This window comes from Babylonia areolata, chromosome 16 (genome assembly GCF_041734735.1).
Source record: "Babylonia areolata isolate BAREFJ2019XMU chromosome 16, ASM4173473v1, whole genome shotgun sequence".
Taxonomy (NCBI): domain Eukaryota; kingdom Metazoa; phylum Mollusca; class Gastropoda; order Neogastropoda; family Buccinidae; genus Babylonia; species Babylonia areolata.
This window is the reverse complement of record NC_134891.1, coordinates 1,403,285-1,424,031: the sequence shown is the minus strand read 5'-3', so window position 1 is coordinate 1,424,031 and position 20,747 is coordinate 1,403,285. Positions and strand designations below refer to the sequence as shown.

Sequence of the window (20,747 nt, the reverse complement as noted above, 5' to 3'; positions counted from 1 at the left end):
TGTTTGTCCGATGATTGGGTTATAATGGTTGTACAGGTGGCTGTGACAGTGTTGTGATGGCAGTACAGGTGGCTGTGACAGTGTTGTGATGGTTGTACAGGTGGCTGTGACAGTGTTGTGATGGGTGTACAGGTGTGACAGTGTTGTGATGGCTGTACAGGTGTGACAGTGTTGTGATGGCAGTACAGGTGTGACAGTGTTGTGATGGCTGTACAGGTGGCCGTGACAGTGTTGTGATGGCTGTACAGGTGGCCGTGACAGTGTTGTGATGGCTGTACAGGTGGCCGTGACAGTGTTGTGATGGCTGTACAGGTGTGACAGTGTTGTGATGGCTGTACAGGTGGCTGTGACAGTGTTGTGATGGCTGTACAGGTGTGACAGTGTTGTGATGGCTGTACAGGTGTGGCAGTGTTGTGATGGCTGTACAGGTGGCCATGACAGTGTTGTGATGGCTGTACAGGTGGCTGTGACAGTGTTGTGATGGCTGTACAGGTGTGACAGTGTTGTGATGGCTGTACAGGTGTGGCAGTGTTGTGATGGCTGTACAGGTGTGGCAGTGTTGTGATGGCTGTACAGGTGGCCATGACAGTGTTGTGATGGCTGTACAGGTGGCTGTGACAGTGTTGTGATGGCTGTACAGGTGGCTGTGACAGCAGTACCCACACCTGTACCTGCAGGTCAGGGTGGACGGGACTCGGCTGTGAGGAAGCGGACTGTGCAGGTGACCCAGACTGCAACAACAACGGTGTGTGCAGCTCCAACACCGACCCCCCACACTGCAGGTGGGTGGTAACAAAATGCAGATTTGAAGTGTACATACATTTTTTATTTTATTTTCTGTTTCTGGTGATTGTCTTGCTGCTGAACTTGAACCACGTGTCATTTCACTGCCGAGAGACAGTGATGACTACTTTTCCTAGGGTGTAGCTGCTAGTAAATGAGCAAATGTCAGTGCAGTGAGTCTCGATTTTCTCAGAGAAATGTGCAGTAAAAGTGCCTTTTATCATTGTTATCGTTACTGTCCCAACATTGCAGATGCAACGATGGATGGTTCGGCCATGCGTGCGATCAGCCGTGCGTGCACGGTCACCAAGACCCCCCTGGGAGCGCCTGGTGTGTGTGTGACCCTGGGTGGGTCGGCATCAACTGTGACTCTGAGTGCTCTTTACATGGACAGGTGAGTGACTGAGTGCTGTTTTCATGGACAGGTGAGTGACTGAGTGCTCTTTACATGGACAGGTGAGTGACTGAGTGCTGTTTTCGTGGACAGGTGAGTGACTGAGTGCTCTTTACATGGACAGGTGAGTGTCTGAGTGCTCTTTACATGGACAGGTGAGTGACTGAGTGCTGTTTACATGGACAGGTGAGTGACTGAGTGCTGTTTTCGTGGACAGGTGAGTGACTGAGTGCTCTTTACATGGACAGGTGAGTGACTGAGTGCTGTTTACATGGACAGGTGAGTGTCTGAGTGCTCTTTACATGGACAGGTGAGTGACTGAGTGCTGTTTACATGGACAGGTGAGTGACTGAGTGCTGTTTTCGTGGACAGGTGAGTGACTGAGTGCTCTTTACATGGACAGGTGAGTGACTGAGTGCTGTTTACATGGACAGGTGAGTGTCTGAGTGCTCTTTACATGGACAGGTGAGTGACTGAGTGCTGTTTACATGGACAGGTGAGTGACTGAGTGCTGTTTTCATGGACAGGTGAGTGACTGAGTGCTCTTTACATGGACAGGTGAGTGACTGAGTGCTGTTTTCGTGGACAGGTGAGTGACTGAGTGCTCTTTACATGGACAGGTGAGTGACTGAGTGCTGTTTTCGTGGACAGGTGAGTGACTGAGTGCTCTTTACATGGACAGGTGAGTGACTGAGTGCTGTTTTCGTGGACAGGTGAGTGACTGAGTGCTGTTTTCGTGGACAGGTGAGTGACTGAGTGCTGTTTTCGTGGACAGGTGAGTGACTGAGTGCTCTTTACATGGACAGGTGAGTGACTGAAGGCTGTTTTCATGGACAGGTGAGTGACTGAGTGCTGTTTTCGTGGACAGGTGAGTGACTGAGTGCTGTTTTCGTGGACAGGTGAGTGACTGAGTGCTCTTTACATGGACAGGTGAGTGACTGAGTGCTGTTTTCGTGGACAGGTGAGTGACTGAGTGCTCTTTACATGGACAGGTGAGTGACTGAGTGCTGTTTTCGTGGACAGGTGAGTGACTGAGTGCTCTTTACATGGACAGGTGAGTGACTGAGTGCTGTTTTCGTGGACAGGTGAGTGACTGAGTGCTCTTTACATGGACAGGTGAGTGTCTGAGTGCTGTTTTCATGGACAGGTGAGTGACTGAGTGCTCTTTACATGGACAGGTGAGTGTCTGAGTGCTGTTTTCATTGACAGTTGAGTGTCTGAGTGCTGTTTTCATGGACAGGTGAGTGTCTGAGTGCTGTTTTCATTGACAGGTGAGTGTCTGAGTGCTGTTTTCATGGACAGGTATGTCCGGAACCCCCATGGGTCTTCCCACATGTGTGCAGTTAATTATCCCTTTATACGGTCTGCTGTATCCAGTTTGTGTACCCCCAATAGGATCCAGACATAGTGAATGCCATGTGGTGTCTCTCTGTGTGCTTTTTGTCAGTCCTGTATGTGTGTGCCCAGTTTGCGTACCCCCAAATATCCCTTTTGACCCCGGTACACTTGGTAATAAAGACGTATTTGTATTTCTTTTTATCACAACAGATTTCTCTGTGTGAAATTCGGGCTGCTCTCCCCAGGGAGAGCGCGTTGCTATACTACAGCGCCACCCATTTTTTTGGTATTTTTTCCTGCGTGCAGTTTTATTTGTTTTTCCTGTCGAAGTGGATTTTTCTACAGAATTTTGCCAGGAACAACCCTTTTGTTGCCGTGGGTTCTTTTACATGTGCTAAGTGCATGCTACACACAGGACCTCGGTTTATCGTCTCATCCGAAGGACTAGCGTCCAGACCACCACTCAAGGTCTAGTGGAGGGGGAGAAAATATCGGCGGCTGAGCCGTGATTCGAACCAGCACGCTCAGATTCTCTCTGGCTTCCTAGGCGGACGCGTTACCTCTAGGCCACCACTCCACTATTCTCTATCTGTTCTGTAGGATCCAGACATTGTGTATGCTGTGTGGTGTCCGTGTGTGGGCACTCTGTGCGTCCTTTCAAGATGTGTATACCCTCAATACCCAGTCTGTGTACCCTGAATAGGCTCCATGATCGTGTCTGCAACGTGTGTGGTATGTCCATTAGTGTTAAAATGTTTGTTTCGAGAACAGTGTGTCTGAAAAATGTGTGTTCATAGTGGTGTGAGCAGTGGGTTTTTTTTTGGTTTTTTTTAGTCATGTAAAGATGACTTAATTTCCTCTTAACTGTGCAACCCCCCCACCCCCCCCTCCTGGATAAAATAGGGATGAATGATCAATCAATCAATCAATCAATAAAATAGATGAATGTCTCCATGTGAACTTAATCTATTTGTCACTTTTGTCAGCAAAATGATAAGATAATATAAGACACAACTTTATTGTCTGTAGATGCAGCATGGACATGCGTCGACAGTTTCTCTTTGAGAGATGATGAAGCATTGGTAGTCTCCTGCACGCTGTGTGTTGATGCAGGTGGTGGGCGGAGCATGTCAGTGCCAGGTGGGCTGGCGCGGAGAGGTGTGCGACACACCTGGATGCCCAGGGGAGGGGGAGGACTGCACAGGGCACGGAGAGTGCAACGCAGCCACGCATCAGTGCTCCTGTCAACCAGGCTGGACCGGAGATGGCTGTCATCTACCTGACTGCCCAGGTAAAGCTGGGGGGGTGGGTGGGGGCGGTGTTACCTGACTGCCCAGGTAAAGCTGTGGGGGTGGGTCGGGGCAGTGTTACCTGACTGCCCAGGTAAAGCTTGGGTGTGGGTGGGGGCAGTGTTACCTGACTGCCCAGGTAAAGTTGTGGGGGTGGGTGGGGGTGGGTGGGGGCAGTGTTACCTGACTGCCCAGGTAAAGCTGGGGGGGTGGGTGGGGGCGGTGTTACCTGACTGCCCAGGTAAAGCTGGGGGGGGGGGGGGGGGGCGGTGTTACCTGACTGCCCAGGTAAAGCTGGGGGAGGGGGGCGGTGTTACCTGACTGCCCAGGTAAAGCTTGGGGGGAGGGGGCGGTGGGGGGGGGGGTGTTACCTGACTGCCCAGGTAAAGCTGGGGGTGGGGGGGGGCGGTGTTACCTGACTGCCCAGGTAAAGCTGGGGGTGGGGGTGGGTGGGGGCATTGTTACCTGACTGCCCAGGTAAAGCTGGGGGGGGGGGGGGCAGTGTTACCTGACTGCCCAGGTAAAGCTGTGGGTGTGGGGGGGGGGGGGTTACTTGACTGCCCAGGTAAAGCTGTGGGTGTGGGTGGGGGCAGTGTTACCTGACTGCCCAGGTAAAGTTGTGGGGGTGGGTGGGGGCAGTGTTACCTGACTGCCCAGGTAAAGCTGTGGGTGTGGGTGGGGGCAGTGTTACCTGACTGCCCAGGTAAAGCTGGGGGGGTGGGTGGGGGCAGTGTTACCTGACTGCCCAGGTAAAGCTGGGGTGGGTGGGTGGGGGCATTGTTACCTGACTGCCCAGGTAAAGCTGTGGAGGGTGGGTGGGGGCGGTGTTACCTGACTGCCCAGGTAAAGCTGTGGAGTGTGGGTGGGGGCGGTGTTACCTGACTGCCCAGGTAAAGCTGGGGGGGTGGGGGCAGTGTTACCTGACTGCCCAGGTAATGTTGTGGGGGTGGGTGGGGGCAGTGTTACCTGACTGCCCAGGTAAAGGTGTGGGTGTGGGTGGGGGCAGTGTTACCTGACTGCCCAGGTAAAGCTGTGGGTGTGGGTGGGGGCAGTGTTACCTGACTGCCCAGGTAAAGCTGTGGGGGTGGGTGGGGGCAGTGTTACCTGACTGCCCAGGTAAAGCTGGGGGTGGGGGGTGGGGGCAGTGTTACCTGACTGCCCAGGTAAAGCTGGGGGGGTGGGTGAGGGCAGTGTTACCTGACTGCCCGGGTAAAGCTGGGGGTGGGGGTGGGTGGGGGCAGTGTTACCTGACTGCCCAGGTAAAGCTGGGGGGGTGGGTGAGGGCAGTGTTACCTGACTGCCCAGGCAAAGTTGTGGGGGTGGGTGAGGGCAGTGTTACCTGACTGCCCAGGTAAAGCTGGGGGGTGGGTGGGGGCAGTGTTACCTGACTGCCCAGGTAAAGCTGGGGGGGGTGGGTGGGGGCTACCTGACCGCCCAGGTAAAGCTGTGGGGGTGAAGGGGGGGTGGGCGTAGAGGGGGTGTTACCAGACTGCCCGGGTAAAATTGTTGGGGGTGTATGCAGCTCTGGTCAGTGAGGTGTGTGTGTGTGTGTCTCCAGGGGAACCCAACTGTAATGGTCGTGGGCGCTGCAGCATGGACATGGATCCACCCCGCTGTCTGGACTGCCACCCAGGGTGGATGGGTGTGGCCTGTGAAGAGCCCTGTGTAAACGGCACCCAGGTCCCAGCCAACAGGTGAGTGCCAGGAGGAAGGTGGCAGAATGGTTTAAGGTGCTCCTCTGCCAGTGCAGTGTCCGGTGAGGGTGAGCCAGGTGAGTGAGTGTGCTGTAAGCCAGGTGAGCAGTGTGCTGTAAGCCAGGTGAGTGAGTGTGCTGTGAGCCAGGTGAGTGAGTGTGCTATGAGCAAGGTGAGCAGTGTGCTGTAAGCCAGGTGAGTGAGTGTGCTGTAAGCCAGGTGAGTGAGTGTGCTGTGAGCCAGGTGAGTGAGTATGCTGTGAGCCAGGTGAGCAGTGTGCTGTGAGCCAGGTGAGTGAGTGTGCTGTGAGCCAGGTGAGTGAGTGGGTGTGCTGTGAGCCAGGTGAGCAGTGTGCTGTAAGCCAGGTGATTTAGTGGGTGTGCAGTTAGCCAGGTGTGTTTTTTGTTTCAGCGGAAACTGTGTGTGCCACCCGTGCTTTTTGGGCAAAGGCTGCAACAGCGAGTGTAACGGCCACGGAGCCTGCTCACCCAGGAACCAGTGCTTGTGTGACAAGGCGTGGCGGGGGTCAAAGTGCGAGGTCAGAGGTTGTCCAGGGCGCGACCGGGATTGCAGCGGTCATGGGGACTGCAACAGCGATCTGCAGACTTGCCGCTGTAATCCAGGTGAGTTGTGTGCTGTAAGCCAGGTGAGCTGTGTGCTGTAACCCAGGTGAGCTGTGTGCTGTAACCCAGGTGAGGTTTGTGCTGTAACCCAGGTGAGCTGTGTGCTGTAACCCAGGTGAGGTTTGTGCTGTAACCCAGGTGAGCTGTGTGCTGTAACCCAGGTGAGGTTTGTGCTGTAACCCAGGTGAGCTGTGTGCTGTAACCCAGGTGAGCTGTGTGCTGTAACACCGGTGAGTTGTGTGCTGTAACCCAGGTGAGGTTTGTGCTGTAACCCAGGTGAGTTGTGTGCTGTAAGCCAGGTGAGCTGTGTGCTGTAACACCGGTGAGTTGTGTGCTGTAACCCAGGTGAGCTGTGTGCTGTAACCCAGGTGAGCTGTGTGCTGTAACCCAGGTGAGGTTTGTGCTGTAACCCAGGTGAGCAGTGTGCTGTAACCCAGGTGAGCAGTGTGCTGTAACCCAGGTGAGCAGTGTGCTGTAACCCAGGTGAGGTTTGTGCTGTAACCCAGGTGAGGTTTGTGCTGTAACCCAGGTGAGTTGTGTGCTGTAACCCAGGTGAGTGTGTGCTGTAACCCAGGTGAGCTGTGTGCTGTAACCCAGGTGAGGTTTGTGCTGTAACCCAGGTGAGGTTTGTGCTGTAACCCAGGTGAGCTGTGTGCTGTAACCCAGGTGAGCTGTGTGCTGTAAGCCAGGTGAGCTGTGTGCTGTAACCCAGGTGAGGTTTGTGCTGTAACCCAGGTGAGTTGTGTGCTGTAACCCAGGTGAGGTTTGTGCTGTAACCCAGGTGAGTTGTGTGCTGTAAGCCAGGTGAGGTTTGTGCTGTAACCCAGGTGAGCTGTGTGGTGTAACCCAGGTGAGTTGTGTGCTGTAACCCAGGTGAGGTTTGTGCTGTAACCCAGGTGAGCTGTGTGCTGTAACCCAGGTGAGGTTTGTGCTGTAACCCAGGTGAGCTGTGTGCTGTAACCCAGGTGAGTTGTGTGCTGTAACCCAGGTGAGTTGTGTGCTGTAACCCAGGTGAGCTGTGTGCTGTAACCCAGGTGAGCTGTGTGCTGTAACCCAGGTGAGGTTTGTGCTGTAACCCAGGTGAGCTGTGTGCTGTAACCCAGGTGAGCTGTGTGCTGTAACCCAGGTGAGCTGTGTGCTGTAACACCGGTGAGTTGTGTGCTGTAACCCAGGTGAGGTTTGTGCTGTAACCCAGGTGAGTTGTGTGCTGTAAGCCAGGTGAGCTGTGTGCTGTAACCCAGGTGAGCTGTGTGCTGTAACCCAGGTGAGCTGTGTGCTGTAACCCAGGTGAGGTTTGTGCTGTAACCCAGGTGAGGTTTGTGCTGTAACCCAGGTGAGCTGTGTGCTGTAAGCCAGGTGAGCTGTGTGCTGTAACCCAGGTGAGTTGTGTGCTGTAACCCAGGTGAGGTTTGTGCTGTAAGCCAGGTGAGTTGTGTGCTGTAACCCAGGTGAGGTTTGTGCTGTAAGCCAGGTGAGCTGTGTGCTGTAACCCAGGTGAGTTGTGTGCTGTAACCCAGGTGAGGTTTGTGCTGTAACCCAGGTGAGGTTTGTGCTGTAACACAGGTGATGAAGTGGATGACAATAGGTGTGTCACTGAACATATGACAGTGTGGGGATGTTTGGAAACACACTTTGTGGTGTGTGTGTGTGTCTGGGTATCTGTCTGTGTATGTCTGTGTGTGTCTGTGTGCAACAATACACAGACACATGCGTGCACACCCTTGCCTGTGCGTAAGTGCTTGTTGTTGGACACACTGACTGGCGTTGCAGGCTGGACAGGAGAGGGCTGTGACATCCCTGACTGCGCCGACGGATGCCGAGGTCACGGCTTCTGCAACGGAACAGATCGTGACGTACCGGAGTGCCAGTGTACAGCGGTGAGAAACGGTAGCTTTGTGATGATGATGGTGATGGTGATGACGATGGTGATGACGATGATGATGATGATACGGATACTTATGTAGCGCCTGTCCTCAGTCGAAAAACAAGCTCTAAGCGCTTTACAAACACGGACTCATTTTCACAATGCATGATGTGTCTGTACTGTGATGTGTGTGTACCATGATGTGTATGTACCATGTTTGTGTACCATGACATATGTGTGTACTGTGACATATGTTTGCCATGACATGCATATACCATAATGTATGTACCATGTTTGTGTACTATGCTGTGTGTACCATGACATGTGTACCATGTTGTGTTTGTGCCATGACGTGTTTACCATGACATGTGTACCATGATGTGTGTGTACCATATCATGCATATGTATCATGACATGTGTGTACCATGATGTGTGTGTACCATGACATGTATGTACCATGATGTGTGTTCCATAACGTGTGTGTTCCATGATGTGTATATACTATGATGTGTGTATACCATGACATGTGTGTACCATGACATGTGTGTACCATGATGTGTGTACCATGTTTGTGTACCATGACATGTGTATACCATGATGTGTGTGTACCATGACATGTGTGTACCATGTTTGTGTACCATCACATGTGTGTACAATATGTGTGCTGTGATGTGTGTATTCCATGATGTGTGTGTACAATATGTGTAAGCTATGACATGTGTGTACCATGACGTGTGTGTACAATATGTGTGCTGTGATGTGTGTATTCCATGATGTGTGTGTACAATGATATGTGTAAGCTATGACATGTGTGTACCATGACGTGTGTGTATAATAATAGTGTGCTGTGATGTGTGTATTCCATGACATGTGTGTACAGTGATATATATGTAAGCTATGACATGTATGTACCATGACGTGTGTGTGTGGTGACAGGGCTGGTACGGACATGACTGCAGTCAGGTGTGTCTTCATGGCACACCCACACCCCGCAATGACGCCTGTCAGTGCAACCCCTGTTTCACCGGCATTGGCTGCGAGGACGAATGCTCCGGCAGTGGGAAATGTGTCAATGGTACCTGCATTTGCGACCCACCTGTCAGAGGTATGGAAAGGTGTCTCCCTTGCCTTTAACTCCCTCCGGACGAAGGGTCCGGATTAGGGTCCTACTGTGTACAACCATTTCAGACAAAGGACCCCGATCGGGGCTTTGGATAGTTTTGAGTTTTTGGAATGGCCTTGAAAATGAGTTCACTCCATTCACACATAGCGACTCGCTGTTCAGTTTAACTTTGGAATCTTCACCATTTTCTGGATAAGATATAACTGTGTACAACCATTTCAGACAAAGGACCCCGATTGGGGCTTTGGATAGTTTTGAATTTTTGGAATGGCCTTGAAAATGAGTTCACTCCATTCACACACAGCAATTCGCTGTTCAGTTTAACTTTGGAATCTTCATTTTTTTCTGGGTAAGATCTCAAAAATTAGTGTATTTCCTGCTCACATAGTGACTGACTGTTCTGCCCAACACAGCGAGTGCCATTGATTATCCAGGTTACACAGTGACTCACTGTTCAATACAACACACAGTGCCATTGATTATCCAGGTTACACAGTGACTCACTGTTCAATACAACACACAGTGCCATTGATTATCCAGGTTACACAGTGACTCACTGTTCAATACAACACACAGTGCCATGGATTATCCAGGTTACACAGTGACTCACTGTTCAATACAACACACGGTGCCATTGATTATCCAGGTTACACAGTGACTGTTCAGTACAACACACTGTGCCATTGATTATCCAGGTTCGGCCTGGTTCGGCCCTCTGTGTGAGGTCCGCGGTTGCCCCGGTGACGATGGGTCGTGCAGTGGACACGGAGCCTGCGACAGCCAAACGTCCATCTGTACATGCTATCCCGGGTGGAAGGGAGACGACTGCAACTCTCCTGTGTGTCCTGGTTCACCTGAATGCTCAGGTTGGTGTGTGTGTGTGTGTGTGTGTATGTGTGTGTGTGTGTGTGTGTGTGTATGTATGTATGTGTTTGTAAGAAATAGTATGAAAACAGTCTTTAGATCACTTGGGCAGATTATTGTAGTTTGATGGGAAGATTGTGAGGACAAAAGAAAAGAAAGAAAATTGTATCACATTTTCTCCAGTGCATGTCCGTGATAAATTCAGAACAGCATAGTGTGACTGTTTCAGGTCGAGGCGTTTGCCTGGAAGGGGGAGTGTGCATGTGCAATGCATCCTTCGCTGGCCGAGCGTGTGAACTGGAGTGTGTGAACGGCACGAACCCAGGCTCCGGAAGCTGTGAGTGTGACCTCCCCTGCATCACCGGTCTGCGCTGCGACCAACAGTGCTCCAGCCACGGTCACTGTGACGACGCTGGCGCGTGTGTGTGTGACTCGCTGAGCGGGTACAAAGGCCCGCGGTGCGACGTGCATCGCTGCCCGGGCTGGCCCCAGGACTGTTCAGGTCACGGCACCTGCAACGAAGCCGTTCATCAGTGTGAGTGTGACCCGGGTTGGAAAGGTGTTGACTGCGCCACCCCACAATGCTCCGGCACGCCTCAGTGCAACGGCGTCCAAGCCACGTGCGAACTCGTCTCAGGGGAAGAAAAACCACGCTGTGTCGACTGCGCGTATCCCTACATGGGCGACGCATGTGAGCTGCGATGTGTTCATGGATTACCTACACGTTATATTGATGGCAACTGGGAGTGTGAGTGTGAAGCGTGTTACAGCGGAGCCAGCTGTGACATGGAGTGCTCAGGGCGTGGGAGCTGTAACGCCACCCTGGGTGTGTGCGACTGTGGGTACGAGGGAGGGAGAGGGGAGAGGTGTGAGAGGGACGGGTGCCCCGGGTGGGGAGAGGACTGCACCTCTCATGGCTCCTGCAACTCTGTCACGGGTCAGTGCACCTGTGACAGTGGGTGGAGCGACCGGGGCTGTGATGTGCCCTCCTGTCCCCACAGCTGTCATTTCCGTGGTAACTGCGTCGCCGTTGGAGACCAGCCAGAATGTCAGTGCGAAGCAGGCTATTTTGGGGATGCCTGTGAGTATCGGTGTGTCAACGGCACTGTGGAGGACGACGCCTGTGTCTGTCAACCCTGTTTCTCCGGACCTCTGTGCGACAGTCTGTGCTCGGGAACTGGGCGCTGCACTGACAGCGCCAACTGCGACTGTGGCTTCGATGGGGGCAGGGGAGAGTACTGCCAACTGCCAGGTTGTCCTGGAGAGGGCGCCGACTGCAGCGGACGTGGCCAGTGCAACAAAGCCACAGGGCAGTGCGTGTGCACCGAGGGCTGGAAGGGGAGGGGCTGCGAACTGCCGGACTGCATCGACAACTGCAACGACCGGGGGACCTGTGACAGCACGGTGGACAACCCCGTGTGCAGGAGCTGTGAGGAGGGGTGGATGGGCCTGGCCTGTGAGGTACCCTGCAACGGCACCCAGATCCCCATGGACAGCGGCGTCTGTGTCTGTGCCTCTTCCTGCCAGCACGGCAAGAGCTGCCAGCAGGTCAGTGGTGATCTGAGCCAGCTCTGTCTCTGCCTTGAAGTGAATAAAAAAGTTAAAAAAGAAAAGAAAAAAAACCAACCACCTCTCTCTGTGCCCTCAGCTAGGTCTTCTTCCACTGGATGCCTTGAGGGGCAGAGCAGGGCCACATGTGGAGCGTTGGCCCAGTGGTAAAGTGTCTGCCCAGGAAGTGAGAGAATCTGGGGGCTCTGGTTCAAATCCCAGTCGACGTTTTCTCCCCCTCCACTACACCTTGAGTGGTGGGCTGGACGCTAGTCACTCACTGAGTCGATAAACTGAGGCCCTGCATGCATCATGCACTTAGTGCAGGTTAAAGAACCCATGGCAACTAAAGGGTTGTCCAGGAAAAAATTTGTAGAAAACTCCACTTCGTTAGGAAAACAAATGAAATTGCAGGCAGAAAAAAAAGAAAAAAGAAAAAGGTGGCGCCCTTAGTGTAGCGAAGCGCTCTCCCTGGGGAGAGCAGCCTGAATTTTACAGAGTGATCTGTAGTGACCCCCACAACCTCCATATCATCTCTGATAAAACAGGACTGCAGATTTCAGATGACACATTCAAAACCATCCCCCATAATTATCATCTCTGAATAAACAGGACTGCGGATTTCAGATGACACATTCAAAACCTCAGATAACACGTTCAAAGCCATCCCCCATAATTATCATCTCTGAATAAACCAGACTGCAGATTTCAGATGACACGTTCAAAACCATCCCCTATAATTATCATCTCTGACTAAACAGGACTGCAGATTTCAGATGACATGTTCAAAACCATCCCCCATAATTATCATCTCTGACTAAACAGGACTGCAGATTTCAGATGTTCAAAACCATCCCCCATAATTATCATCTCTGACAAAACCGGACTGCAGATTTCAGAGGACACGTTAACCCTCTCATGTCCACAGGTATGCAGTGGCACAGGTACGTGCACCAACGACACCTGTGACTGTGCCGACGCTGTGGGTTTGAACCCTGGCCAGTGGGGGGAACACTGTGAGAGGCAGGACTGCCCTGGGGTGGGCAGCGTGTGCAGCGGCCACGGGACCTGCATCTCGGCCACCCTGAGCTGTGTGTGCAACCCCGGGTGGTACGGCGCGGGCTGTCACCTGCCCGACTGTCCTGGCACACCTGACTGCACCGGTCACGGCCGGTGTCTGGCTGAAGGTAACGTCCTGCAAGACTGTGCGTGGGTGGGTGTAGTACTTGTCTTCAGTTTAACTGACTCAGTACGGCCAGTCCTCTCTTCTCCTCTACACAGACCCCTCGGATGTCCAGTGTGTGTCTCAATGACCCAACCTTTAGCTTCCTTCGTCAGAATTGTGGTATTCTTTGTCAACATTCACGTTTTCAGTATAAGAGCCTTCCGCTTGCAATATTTTGATGATGGTAATTGGGGTGAAATGCTGTTGACGTCGTCTCTTTCGCCATTCGTATGGAAAGAGTTAACGTCTTCCACTTTAAGCACTATGAGACAGAAAAAAAAGGGGGGGGGGTGGAGGGGGGGGCGTGGTGGTGGGAACAGTATTGGGCAGAGGGTGAAGAATGGTGTGTGTGTGTGTGTGTGTGCGCGCGTGTGTGTGTGTGGTGGGGAAAGATACAGAGCATTGGAAAAAATAAAACATTGAAAGGGGAGACATAGGCATAATATAGAAGGAAACGCTAACATCAAACAACTGTAACAGCTATCACAAATGTCCATTTGGACTATGCAGCAAACCTTCTGCAATAGCAGATAACATCTTGATGTGTGGGTGGGTGTGTAAGCTCACATGTGTGTGTGTGTGTGTGTTTCTTGGTACCATGCATCACACTCCCTTCACTGTCAGGTTTGTTGAACTGCAGGAATCACATCAAAATGGGAGGTTAATCATCTGGTCAGCTTACCTGTTTGGGGTGTTGGTAGAACACAGTATCTTTGTGTTGCTGTGCTTGTGGAAGTTGTAGATATTGATATATATGTGGAGTGATGGCCTTGAGGTAACGCATCAGCCTAGGAAGTGAGAGAATCTGAGCGTGCTGGTTCAAATCACGGTTCAGCCGCCAATATTTTCTCTCCCTCCACTATACCTTGAGTGGTGGTCTGGACGCTAGTCATTAGACGATAAACTGAGGTCCTGTGTGCAGCATGCACTTAGCGCATGTAAAAGAATCCACGGCAAAGAAAGGGTTGTGTGCTGGCAAAATTCTGTAGAAAAATCCACTTCGATAGGAAAAACAAATAAAAAAAACTGCACGCAGGAAAAAATACAAAAAAATGGGTGGTGCTGTAGTGTAGCAACGCGCTGTCCCTGAGGAGAGCAGCCCGAATTTCACACAGAGAAATCTGTTGTGATAAAAAGAAATACAAATACATATATATATATATATATATTTGTGTGTGTGTGTGTGTGTGTGTGCATGCGCCTATCAGAGTGGATCTCTTCTATAGAACTTTGCCAGAGGACACCACTTTTGTCGCCATAGGTTCTTTTTCAGTGTGCCAAGTATGTGCTGCCTGTGGGACCTGGGTTTATTGTTTCATCCAAGTGACGAGGCGCTCAGTTTGATATCCCAGTCAGACTTGGGAGCAAGAGTGAGACTGGGATTCAAACCCACACCCTCCAGGACACTGTACTGGCAAGTAAGTATCTAAACCATTCTGCCATGAGAGGTGTTACACCAAGGACGTGGATGTTTCCAGGAGAAAGCCCGTCCTGCCACTGTGATGAGAACTGGATGGGGAGGGAATGTCAGCTGCCCTGCGTGAACGGAACACCTGAAGAAGACTTCACCTGTACCTGCGATGCCTGTTATGCCGGGCCAGGCTGCGATCAGCTGTGCAGCAATCATGGCACCTGCGACAATGGTACCTGTGTCTGCGACTCTGGATGGTGGGGTGAGTTGTTGAAAGCTGTCATGGTTGGTTTTCATACGCGTCTTTTCAGAGAGAGAGAGAGAGGATAAAAAGAAGAATTTTGGCTGTTTTCCTCAGACTTCTAGACCAACCAGTGTGTTTGGTTAAAGCGTAAAGGTATTATGTCTGTATCCCTTTTTAATACCTGGCATGTATTTCATCAACCAGTGACAGGGAAGACAGATTTAAAGGTCTTTGAATCCTTCTCCAATATGAGGGTATTGCAATTGAAATTACGTCCAACAAGTAGAGGAAGGTAATTGTCTTTAACTCTGGGAATTAAAAGAAGGTAAGGTAATTGAAAAAGGTAAGGCAATTGGCATTAATGTGATGAAAAAGGTATGGTAATTGGCATTAACTCTGGCAATTAAAAGAAGGTAATCGACATTAACTCTGGCAATTAAAGGAAAGTAATTGGCATCAGCTCTGGCAATTAAAGGAAGGTAATTGGCATTAACTCTGGCAATCAAAGAAAGCTAGTTGGCATAAACTCTGGCAATTAAAGGAAGGTAATTGGCATCAACTCTGGCAATTAAAGGAAGGTAATCAGCATTAACTCTGGCAATTAAAGGAAAGTAATCGGCATTAACTCTGGCAATTAAAGGAAGGTAATTGGCATTAACTCTGGCAATAAAAAGAAGGTAATGGGCATTAACTCCAGCAAGCGATTGAGGATTGGCTGACTGGTGTCCACCAGGCCCTGTGTGTGAAGAAAAGGGGTGCCCAGGTGTCGGGGAGAGTTGTTCCGGTCACGGCTACTGCACCATTGCCGATCAGACGTGCACCTGTGATCGATACTGGACAGGTGACGACTGTAACTCCCCTGACTGTCCCGGAGATCCTGACTGCAATGGACGAGGTGCGTTCGTCATCAGCTGGTTGCAAGCTTGTGTGTGTGTGTGTGCAGTGTGTGCGTGTGTGGTGTGCGTGTAGTGTGTGTGTGTGTGTGTGTGTGTAGTGAGTGTGTGTGAGTGTGTGTGTGTGTGTGTAGTGTGTGTGTGTAGTGTGTGTGTGTGGGTGTGTGTGTGTGTGTGTGTGTGGTGTGTGTGTATGTGTGTGTGGTGTGTGTGTGTGTTGTGTGTAGTGTGTGTGTCTGTGGTGTGTAGTGTGTGTGTGTGGTGTGTAGTGTGGTGTGTGTGTGTGTGTGTGTTTATAGTGTGTAGTTTGTGTAGATCGGCAGGCAGTTTTGCCTGAATGAAAATGAAATCATCAAAGCATCTTATTCTCTTTGCTTTCCTCCTACCTAGAAGTTTCCCCCATTCACACCTCTAGCCCAAGTCAGGTGGACATGTAGAGAGTTTGTGTGCACACAGTTTGACATAAGCAGTGATATATATTTGTGTGTACACAACTTGACAAATTATGTATGTGTGCACACAGTTTGACATAAGCAGTGATATGTATTTGTGTGTACACAACTTGACAAATGATCTGTGTGTGTGTGAGTGTGAGTGTGTGTGTGTGTTTGTGTGTGTGTGTGTGTGTTTGTGTCTGTGTGTGTGTGTTTGTGTCCCTGTGTGTGTGTGTGTGTGTGTGTGTGTGTGTTTGTGTCCCTGTGTATGTGTGTGTTTGTATCCTGTGTGTGTGTGTGTGTTTGTAGTCCCTGTGTGTGTGTGTGTTGTATCCTGTGTGTGTGTGTGTGTGTGTGTGTGTGTTTGTGTCCCTGTGTATGTGTGTGTTTGTATCCGTGTGTGTGTGTGTGTGTGTGTTTGTGTCCCTGTGTGTGTGTGTTTGTGTCCCTGTGTGTGTGTGTGTGTGTGTGTGTGTGTTTGTTTGTGTCCCTGTGTATGTGTGTGTTTGTATCCGTGTGTGTGTGTGTGTGTGTGTGTGTTTGTGTCCCTGTGTATGTGTGTGTTTGTATCCCTGTGTGTGTGTGTGTGTGTGTGTGTGTGTGTGTGTGTGTTTGTGTCCCTGTGTATGTGTGTGTTTGTATCCCTGTGTGTGTGTGTGTGTGTGTGTGTGTGTGTGTGTGTGTGTTTGTGTGTCCCTGTGTGTGTGTGTGTGTTTGTATCCCTGTGTGTGTGTGTGTGTGTGTGTGTGTGTGTGTGTGTGTTGAAGGGAGGTGTGACGGAGTCAGCTACTTCCCCCCTCGCTGTGTGGACTGCGTGGAGTCCATGGGCCTGGCCTGTGAGCGCCCCTGTGTCCACGGCAACGAGGCGGAACCCTTCTCCAACGTCTGCGAATGCGACCCCTGCTACTCTGACCCGGGTTGCCAGACGGAGTGCTCCTCCCGTGGCTCCTGCCACAACGCCACCTGCACCTGTGAGGAGGGCTACAAGGGAGACCACTGTCAACTGCTCAACTGTCCAGGTGCCCGAATAATGATGGGATGGTTGTGCACGGTGTTTTATTCACTTTGGCGGCATCTCTTATCGTCGTTGTACCTACCCCTCTTTCTTTATCTCTGTGTGCTGCTTTGTGTGTGTAAGCATGCACATAGATGTGGAAGTGTTTGTGTGTGGGTCTGTGTCTTTTTTACTGGAGTCTCAGTTCTTTGACATAGATGTGTGAGTGTTTGCGTGTGTGTCTGTGTCTGTGTCACTGGAGTCTCAGTTTCAGTTTCAGTAGCTCAAGGAGACGTCATTGCGTTCAGACAAATCCATATACGCTACACCACATCTGCCAAGCAGATGCCTGACCAGCAGCGTAACCCAACACGCTTAGTCAGGCCTTGAAAAAAAAAAAAAAAAAGTCTCAGTTCTTTGACATAGATGTGTGAGTGTTTGTGTGTGGGTCTGTGTCTGTGTCACTGGAGTCTCAGTTCTTTGACATGGATGTGTGAGTGTTTGCGTGTGTGTCTGTGTTTGCGTCACTGGAGTGTCAGTTCTTTGACATACATGTGAGTGTTTGCGTGTGCGTCTGTGTCTGTGTCTGTGTCTGTGTCACTGGAGTCTCAGTTCTTTGACATGGATGTGCAGTTACAATGAAAAGGAACACAGGCATCACAAACAAAGGACTGTAAAAAGAAATGATGAAATAAGATCAACCAGAATGTTTTCCTCATTCTGTTATCTTGAATGGTGAAGAATTTCCATGGTGTGTGCCCTGTAACCAGTCTCTCTGCATAAAACATCTTGTGGTTGACTGCTGGAATGTGCATGATATCAGGCACATACATTTTACTCCAAGAAGCTCCAAGAAGATCTTAGTCCAGGATAAGAATAAGAATAACTTTATTATCTCCAACTGGAGAAATTTGGTCAGGTGCATTATCACAACATAGACAAGTAAACAACATGGGGACCATAACTGTAAAAGTCAGCAACAGCTTTTACGAATATTACGAAGACACAAATGTAAAAAAAAAAAAATCATATACACCATTTCATACATACATCCACACACTACAGGTAACAACTGGTATTCTTAATGTAAAAACAGAAAGAATTAAGAAACATTATTTTGAATATAATTATAAGCATACCCTACTATATTGCACATTGATTATAATAGACAGATAAGATAAGAATAGAGATAAATTGTGGAAAACCACAACCAAAAATAATCAGCACTCACCCGCACCCACCCAGCACCCACCCACCCCACACACACAGTTTACTTGATGTCCCCCAAGAGACCCCTTCAGTTCCTGCAGGAGATCAGTGCCTTGAACTTGGTTAAGGTTTCACATGGACTGAAACACGAGCAGGTGAATTGCTTTGTTTATTTTTGTTCTTATTTTTCAGTATTGTAGAATTATTTTTCTAATTATCAACCTGGGTTACACTGCTGTCAGGCATCTGCCTAGCAGATGTGCCGCCGCGTACATGGAACGCAGTGACGCCTCCTTGAGAAACTGAAACCGAAACTGGCATGTGTGATGGTGTGACGCTGTGCAGGGGAGCCAGACTGCAGTGGGCGAGGGCAGTGCACCAACCTGGGGGAGGAGTCCATCTGTGTGTGCGACGCCGGCTTCACCGGGGATGACTGCTCCATGCTGGTCTGTCCCGGCACCCCGGACTGCAGTGCTCATGGTATGTGGTGCTGGTTCAGTTGGTCACCGCTACTGCTTGGAGGATCTGTCTCTGTGCCTGTCTGTTTGCCTGCCTGTCTCTCTCTTTCTCTCTTTCTCACACACGCATGCACACATGCACGCTAACTCACTTCGGACGATGGAACGCTATAGCGTTCCTGACATAAGGTAGCGTTCTGGACGACGGAATGCTATAGCGGTTTCGACAATTAATTTTTTTTCCATGTTTTCCTTATGGGGTCGCATAACAACCACTGGGCATTGTGAACATGTCAAGGTTCGAATGGAAAATTTCTTCATGAGATTCCGTAACAACACACTCCACAGCAAGCCAGCGAGTTCAGGACCCCACACGACAAGGTAATCAGCATACACATCGAAAGTGGTGTCACAGGCAATACAATTGGAAATGTTTGGAGCAAACTTGATCGCGACAGCAGCTTTTATCACACAGCTGAAGTGATTGAAATGCTTCAAACTGAAGGTTTGGACATCGACGAGGATGATGAAGACATTGAATAAAGTATCTGCAGTGAAGAAAGCTACCATCAAGAAGATAATGACAGTGACTCAGCTTCTGAGAGCAGTAAAGAGGGAGGGTGGTGGGCATTCACACGACATGAGGAGAGGGGTCAGTGGGTCAAGTACAGTGAGTTTCATTCAGCTACTTTATGTTTTGTATTTTTGGTGATTTTTTCCCGAACCCTAACAAATGGGTCGTCTGTAGGGAAGAGCAAGGGAGAGAACTCTTCGTCTGGAGTGAGTTAACATGCTATGAAAAAAGATAGATATCAATCAAGAGGATGTGTATCAAACTTTCCATAGCTTCTCAGGTATGTTCTGTTTTGCATTTATTTGGCTGTGTCGTTCCTTGGTCAGGTGAATGTTTCATCTTTTTCAGGTGACTGCGTCGTTCCCACCAATGGCACCGCACCACTGTGCGTGTGTCACCACGGCTTTGATGGGCTGGCCTGCGACAGGTGCCAGCCTCGCTTTGAAGGCGAGGCGTGCGACAGGTGTGAAGAGAACTACATCGGCTCTGACGCTGACTGCGGCGTTCGCTGTGTCCATGGTGACGCCAGTGTACCAGGTGAGACCTCGTCCAGTAGAGCGTGCCAGTTTCGTGTTGGGTGTTTAGTGTCAGTGCATGAAAATCTGCCACTCCCACACTCACACACTCACACACACACACACACACACACACACACACACTCATACACACACACACACACACACACACACAGTGTGCAGTATGGATTCAACTAATCCCCAAGTAATCTAATTCTTAAAAAAAAAAAAAGTCTTATGTGTCCTAAATTTCGTTCTCGTTGTGTTGGATCTGGGCACCCCCCACTCCCCCCCCCCCCCCCCCACACACACACACACATTCTTACCTGACCTGTTTCCCCCACAAAAGTGTCTAGTGGTATTCCTTGAAGAAGATGAAAGAAGAGAACTATACTGTTCACACTGCCAGGTTTGTGGGTCAACTGCCAGGTTTGTGGGTCAACTGTCAGGTTTGTGGGTCAACTGCCAGGTTTGCAGTGACCGACACTGCCAGGTTTGTGGGTCAACTGCCAGGTTTGCAGTGACTGACACTGCCAGGTTTGTGGGTCAACTGCCAGGTTTGCAGTGACCGACACTGTCAGATTTGTGGGTCAACTGCCAGGTTTGCAGTGACCAACACTGTCAGATTTGTGGGTCATCTGCCAGGTTTGCAGTGACCGACACTGCCAGGTTTGTGGGTCAACTGCCAGGTTTGCAGTGACCGACACTGTCAGATTTGTGGGTCAACTGCCAGGTTTGCAGTGACCGACACTGTCAGATTTGTGGGTCAACTGCCAGGTTTGCAGTGACCGACACTGTCAGATTTGTGGGTCAACTGCCAGGTTTGCAGTGACCGACACTGTCAGATTTGTGGGTCAACTGCCAGGTTTGCAGTGACCGACACTGTCAGATTTGTGGGTCAACTGCCAGGTTTGCAGTGACCAACACTGCCAGGTTTGTGGGTCAACTGCCAGGTTTGCAGTGACCGACACTGTCAGATTTGTGGGTCAACTGCCAGGTTTGCAGTGACCGACACTGTCAGATTTGTGGGTCAGCTGCCAGGTTTGCAGTGACCGACACTGTCAGATTTGTGGGTCAACTGCCAGGTTTGCAGTGACCGACACTGCCAGGTTTGACCGACACTGCCAGGTTTGTAGTGACCGACACTGCCAGGTTTGACCGACACTGCCAGGTTTGTAGTGACCGACACTGCCAGTTGACCGACACTGCCAGGTTTGTAGTGACCAACACTGCCAGGTTTGTAGTGACCGACACTGCCAGGTTTGTAGTG

At 50.4% G+C, this 20,747-nt stretch overlaps 1 protein-coding gene across 1 annotated transcript in view; it reads left to right on the top strand.

Moving 5' to 3' along the window:
* Nucleotides 1-20,747, top strand: part of LOC143291065 (uncharacterized) — a 265,716-nt gene that overhangs the window by 206,140 nt on the left and 38,829 nt on the right. The window contains 15 exon segments of the mRNA XM_076600654.1: nt 641-782; nt 1,036-1,177; nt 3,629-3,806; nt 5,363-5,498; nt 5,910-6,121; nt 7,892-7,998; nt 8,922-9,090; nt 9,804-9,974; nt 10,202-11,520; nt 12,449-12,707; nt 14,224-14,418; nt 15,134-15,295; nt 16,495-16,746; nt 18,276-18,410; nt 19,311-19,499. Coding sequence (XP_076456769.1) covers nt 641-782; nt 1,036-1,177; nt 3,629-3,806; nt 5,363-5,498; nt 5,910-6,121; nt 7,892-7,998; nt 8,922-9,090; nt 9,804-9,974; nt 10,202-11,520; nt 12,449-12,707; nt 14,224-14,418; nt 15,134-15,295; nt 16,495-16,746; nt 18,276-18,410; nt 19,311-19,499 — 3,768 coding nt within the window.